This window comes from Cibotium barometz, chromosome 8, assembly GCF_041138505.1.
Source record: "Cibotium barometz isolate CiBa-2024 chromosome 8, ASM4113850v1, whole genome shotgun sequence".
NCBI classification, from domain to species: domain Eukaryota; kingdom Viridiplantae; phylum Streptophyta; class Polypodiopsida; order Cyatheales; family Cibotiaceae; genus Cibotium; species Cibotium barometz.
In genome coordinates, this window is record NC_141053.1 from 15,057,643 (window position 1) to 15,063,571 (window position 5,929).

General features: G+C 43.8%; 1 protein-coding gene across 3 annotated transcripts; it reads left to right on the plus strand.

Moving 5' to 3' along the window:
• Positions 1-663: 663 nt before the first annotated feature.
• On the plus strand, positions 664-5,586 carry LOC147635949 (zinc finger CCCH domain-containing protein 30-like). 3 transcript variants are annotated; one of them, XM_086801360.1, is made up of 2 exons: positions 664-949; positions 2,512-5,586. In XM_086801360.1, exon 2 carries the CDS (start codon positions 2,533-2,535, stop codon positions 4,903-4,905), a length of 2,373 nt encoding a protein of 790 aa, XP_086657486.1. In that variant the 5' UTR covers positions 664-949; positions 2,512-2,532; the 3' UTR covers positions 4,906-5,586. The 3 variants fall into 3 exon arrangements, with proteins under 3 accessions (XP_086657486.1, XP_086657485.1, XP_086657487.1); XM_086801359.1 differs by having other exon boundaries at positions 755-1,710; XM_086801361.1 differs by lacking the exon at positions 664-949 and adding an exon at positions 2,032-2,403.
• Positions 5,587-5,929: the final 343 nt, after the last annotated feature.

Below are 5,929 nucleotides of genomic sequence, written 5' to 3' on the forward strand. Positions count from 1 at the left end.
CCCACAATCTTTTAATAATAATAATATTTCCCAAAAAGCAGAATCCGTTCTTAATCGCAGAAAATCAAAAGCAGTTTTAATACAATTTGCACGGCTTTTTAAGGCCTAATTTCCGAGATTTTTTTAAAAGAGAAAAGGAGGACAACTCACAATTTTGTTTGCAGAAAAGCAGCACAAAAACCAGCAAAAAGCTGCACCCAAGGACAACATATTTATTATCTTTTTTGCAAAACGAGATATTTTCTTTAAGAGGAAATAAAATTGAAGATTTTCTTATTAGTTAGATCCGAAAAAATTGATATAGTTTGAACTTTAACGTCGCATTTATTTTATTTCGGGAGACCAAAAATTCGACAGGAAATTGAAAAGTTGAGATTTAAATTCAATTTTAGAATTAGTTTTATTAAGCAGCAGTGGGCACTTGGACTCAAAAATTGACATAAATAAAAAAAATTGACCATTTCAAGGATTTCAAAATAGAAAAATGTTTCTTTTAGGAGCAAAAAGTCGTCCCAGACCCTTGAAAATTTTGTACCACATTTTAATTCTGAGGAGGGTGGGAGTGGGACTGAAAAGAAAGTGACAGAAACCAAGAAATTTGACCATTTTTTAATGGGAAATTTGACCATTTCAAGGCTTTTTTAATGGGAAATTTGGCAAAAAATGTGAGGTTTTCTGCACTAAAAAATCCCGGGGAAAAAATGAAAAGGAAAGGGAAAAAAATGTGAGGTTGTCTGCAAAAAAGCAGCAGAACCCACTTTTTCAGAGAGAGAATAATAATAATAATAATACTAATAATGATAATAATAACAATTAAACTCTCGAGAAAAAAAGAGGAAGGAAGGAGGGTGCGAAGCAACGGAGAAGAAGGGCGGAAACAGAGAGAGCTTGCGCAGAAAGAAAAAGCACGAGAGACCAGATGACCCTTCAAAGACCTCGCTGCCTCTATGTAAGTGCAGTTTTTCTCCCCCATTTCCTCCTTGAGGGTCTTCTCTCGCCTTTTCTACGCAGACGAGAGCTCGTACTGGTAGTAGACTAGAGGCTCATCATCTCGCCATCATCATTATCATCAGTACACACACACACACACACACACACACACACAACCTCCCTCGGGGACCCTTGCCCGCATACTGCAAGGACTAGCCCTCACACCAGTCTTGCAAACAGTGCTTTTTTTGAGCTTTCAACCACCCCCTACCTGCTCAGCCCAAACGCTTGCCATAGCCAGATTTCGCATCTCTGCTTCAACCCATATCCCATACACGCTCATTGAGCTTTGCCTAAGTGCACCTTTTACTAGCAATCCATATCCCCATTTACACAGAAAGCTTTGCCCAATTGCATCCTTGCTAGCAAACCACACACACACACACACACACACACCCCCCCCCCCCCACACCCGTCAGCGATTTGCATCTTTTAGGCTCGCCATATCCGTGCCCAAAAAGCTTGCAGTTTTCATAAAGCCATCCACAAGCTTTTCCCATCAGTGCTAGCCGTTCCACCTCATCTTACCCCTCTGCCTTCGCTTCCTTGTGTCCTCATACCTACGTCGATTCCAGCCATGGCTTCCTGCATCAACTGATGTACTTTAACCTTCTTACTTTAACCTTCCCCACTAAGAATTAGAGGGAGAAACAGCCATGCATTAAGCATTACAGCGAGAAAGGCGGATAGGAAGAGAAGAGGCACCCTCAACTGTACCAGGTTCGAAATGCACCTTTTTGCCCTTGTCCATTTTTTTTTTCGGGGAAGCCTTTGTCCAATTTTATCCATGTTCTGTCTGCCCATTCTTTCTTTGGTCCTGCGAAGTTGAATTAGTGTTTGTCAGGGGTTTTTACCTCAGTTAGTGACCATGTTTTGGGATTCTAAACTAAGCATCTGATTGATTTATCGTGGGTTTTTTTTTTTGTTCCCTACACCAAATGACTTCTAAATTGAATATCTGGGTGTTATATTTAGACACTGTGTCTTTATGTTACCTGTACGTGGTTTTCTCATGGGCTGTTGAATGCGGGATTATGACAGGACCTGAAGAAGAACCCCAGCAAGCTCCAAGTCAGAAGCCTGATAAGGCATTGCCGGGTTTTTTTAGTGGGTGTGTGGGTGTGTGTGTGTGTGTGTGTGCGCGCTCGCTTCCCATCTTGTAAATTTATGAGCATATAAATATACTGCACTGGATATTACCAAAAAAAAAAGTGTGTGTGTGTGTGTGTCCAAGCAAGTGTTGCATCATGCTTGTCTTTCATGTGTAAACTTGCCCGCTTCCATGACATGGACTATTGTCTCTAAGATGTCTTGTATGCTTTGTTGAAGTCTTTAGTAGGTGTGGTAAATTGCTTGTAACTTCTTGCAGGCCTTTATATTGTGGCTGTTTTTGGTAAAGCTGGTTCTGCTCTCGTAGGGTCCCTTTGCTTGAAAGCAGTTTTTACAGATGCCTTTTATATGTTTCCACTTGCAAGGTTTTACTTGTTCTTGTTAATTGATCTTTTACTTGTTGCATGTCAGGTGTAGGCTATTGGTGAAAGGATGTGCATCGTCCCAGATTGCTCGAATCCTCACACAGATTGTCGTACTACTTGCCTTCTTGAAGACCCAAAGACTGAGATGTCTGAGAGAAAGGAGGGAGACTCGCAGTTAGACTCCTTTTTGCTAGAATTGGCTGCCAATAATGACTTAGAAGCGTTTAAGCATGCCGTGGAGGAGTGTGGTGCCAAAGTGGATGACTCTGGAAGTTGGTATTGTCGCCAGTATGGCTCAATCAAGATGGCTGTGGTTGAGAGGACTCCAGCAATGATTGCTGCCTTGTTTGGCAGCTTGGATGTACTAGACTATATCCTGAAGCATATGGCAACTCATGGGGGCAATATAAACAAGGTATGTGGTGCAGATAGAAACACTGTTTTGCACTCTGCTGCGGCAAGCGGGGCCAAAAATGTCATGGACACTGTGAAGCTTCTGCTGAGCAATGGTGCAGATTCTACACTTGTAAATGCTCAGGGGCTGCGGCCCTTTGATGCCAAGTTAACTTTTCCTAAGCAAAGATCAACACCAAAAAAGGCTTTGCATGGTTTGCTTGAGCCAGGCTCACCTTCTGCATGTGGTTTTGGTGAATTGGATGATATTTTACCAGATTCTGTTTCTGAATCATCATCCACCGATTTGGATGAGATATGGGGTCTTCAGCTGACTGACGATGCTGCTATGTCAAGTATCTCTCCACTTTCTTCATCTCCGTCCTCGTCTCCCAAGTCACTGGACACAAGCTCTGGGAGATCTTCCAAGCATGAAAGCTCGAAGGATTATCCTTGTGATTCTTTGCTTTCAGATATCAAGAACAGTATTTATACCACTGATGAGTTCAGGATGTACTCTTTCAAAGTGCGCCCCTGTTCAAGGGCTTATTCTCACGACTGGACTGAGTGCCCATTTGTACATCCTGGAGAAAATGCCAGGCGGAGAGATCCAAGGAGGTTCCACTACAGTTGTGTGCCCTGCCCAGATTTTCGCAAGGGTGCTTGTAGGCATGGGGATGGCTGTGAGTATGCTCATGGTGTTTTTGAATCTTGGTTGCATCCTGCACAATACCGAACCCGTCTTTGCAAGGATGGTACGAGCTGTACCAGGAGGGTTTGCTTTTTTGCACATACCAAGGAGGAGCTGCGGCCACTTTACCTTTCAACCGAGTGTGGAGTGCCATCTCCAAGGCCTTCTTCCTCTATGGATGTAGCTTCAATGAGTTCACCCCTTGGTCTAGCATCTCCATCTGCTGTTTTCATGCCACCACCCTTTTCATCCGTAGCAACAGTTCCGGGCCATTCTTCTACTCCTCCCATGTCACCTTCTTCGGTTAAGTCACTAGGTGGCACATGGACTCAAGCAGGTGTACCCAGTCTGCTTCATCCCGGAGGAGGTCAAGCCAGTCGGTTGAGAGCATCTCTGAGTGCCAGGGATATTCTTCAGGAGGATGTGAGCCGGCTGTCTGATATGGATGTCCAATTAATGAGTGAGCTTGCCTCTCTTTCTACTCAGGCCCGCTTGAATGCGGCAGTTGCCGCTTCTGGTTGTGGCACTACCTCTTCTAGAGCAGGAAAGTATCACAAAGTTGGCTTGAATCTCAATTCCACCAATCTAGAAGATCCCTCCGCTTCCAATGTTGCTTTGTCCCCAAGATCTCCTCTACAGTTGTGTTCGCATTCTTCTAGTGGTGCTACAGCACCGACGGTAACAGGAAAGTATCAAAATGTTGGCCTTAATGTAACCCCAACCACCCTGGAGGATCTTATTTCTTCGAGTCTGGTGCAATCCCCAAGGTCTCCATCTCACCGAAGTTTGCAATCACAATTCGAAAGTCAGGTGCAGTTACAAAATCTGGCTCATTTGTCTCAGTTTCAAAGCCAGCGACATGGTGCTTTAGGATCTCAATTTCAAGGACATGTCATGCCACAGTCTGCTGCAAAATCATCCTCGTTGAGTATGGGCTCTCCGAACCATTTGTCTCGCCTAGAGGCAGATTTTTTGTCTGCACGCAGTAAGGGGAGCCCATTGTCACCAGCTCGTGCTATCCTACTGCAGACAGACAAAAGAAGCCAGAGCTCAAAGGACTTGGAAGGGGGTCTATCATGGTCGGATTGGGGTTCTCCAACTGGAAAGCCAGAGTGGGGTGTGAGTGGAGATGATCTTACAAGGTTCAGAAAGTCCACTTCCTTAAAGGTCAAGCCATTGGAGCAGCCGGACTTGTTTTGGGTCCGAGACATAGTGAAGGATGGGCCTTTAGATGCTGACGTAACTCCAACTGCATGCGGTGTGAAGATGGCTTGCAATGAATCAAGAGATGTAGCCGATCACTCGGTGATGGGGTCTTGGATGGAACAGCTACAAGTGGATCAAATTGTTGCATGAGATGTGGGCTTCCAGGTCTTCTGGGGAAACTTCTTGTGCTTGTTTGTTCTTTTTGGGTGGGGGAGGGGGGGATTAGGCTGTCTGGTGGTTCAAAGGGTAAAGAGAGTAGTAGTGGTTATTATGCTCACGTTCACAAGGATCTAGTTAAGTGAGATACTTTCAGTATAACTCTAGCTAATACTAAAAGCATGCAATGATAAGCCAGTGGGCACAAAGGAGCCTTTTGAGTGCTTAATAACTAACTAATAGTAGTGGAAGTGGTTAAAGAGCCTCACGTAGGGTAATCAAGGCAGCAAAGAAGCCTTCTCCTTGCACAGCCATCAAATGGCATTACTTAAATTTATTATTCAACCATCAGAACATCTTGATAAGAAATTTTGGGTCCAGATCTTTACATGTTGAATCATGAGATATTGTTTTGGGGTAACCTCTCATAACAATTGTAGTACCTGTTGACCTCGGAGCTTGTTGGGCAACCACTCTTCTAGTAGGGGTTATATTGTATTGGCATGGTGCAAGTTTAGGGCCAGCATACTTGTTGGCCTCTGCATCCTTTGATTGTGGTCTCAAGATGTAAGCATTTCCTACCACTCGGTCCCAAGCTTAAGCATAATTGGGAAGCTGGAGTGTTCTATATTTTGTATGGCCTTATAATAAATATTTATTACCATACGGTTGGCACTGTTACTTCTGCCATTGGGTTATGGAAAAGGCATATTTTGTCAATCAACCAGTTTTTTTTAATGTAAGTGACTACTTAGCCAATGTGTGTGTGAGCTTGTGTGTATTAAACCTTGGTCCTTATTCCCCATGCTGCATGCCCCTGGACTGTCTGGAAGTTGAATCAGATACCTCAGGCACACTTACTACTGTATGATGTTGAAATGCGGATTCTTAGCGCTGATACATATGACAGATGTGGTTGCCTTTGTATGGACAGGGTGTATGGTTTCTTGGCTTATTCTGCATATAAATAAAGAGTGCAGGATTTTGTGGAATCTATGTTGACAAGGCAAGATCTGTT

What these genes read in the sequence shown, in the direction of transcription:
- LOC147635949 (XM_086801360.1), top strand. Translation starts at nt 2,533, where the DNA reads ATGTGCATCGTCCCAGATTGCTCGAATCCTCACACAGATTGTCGTACT.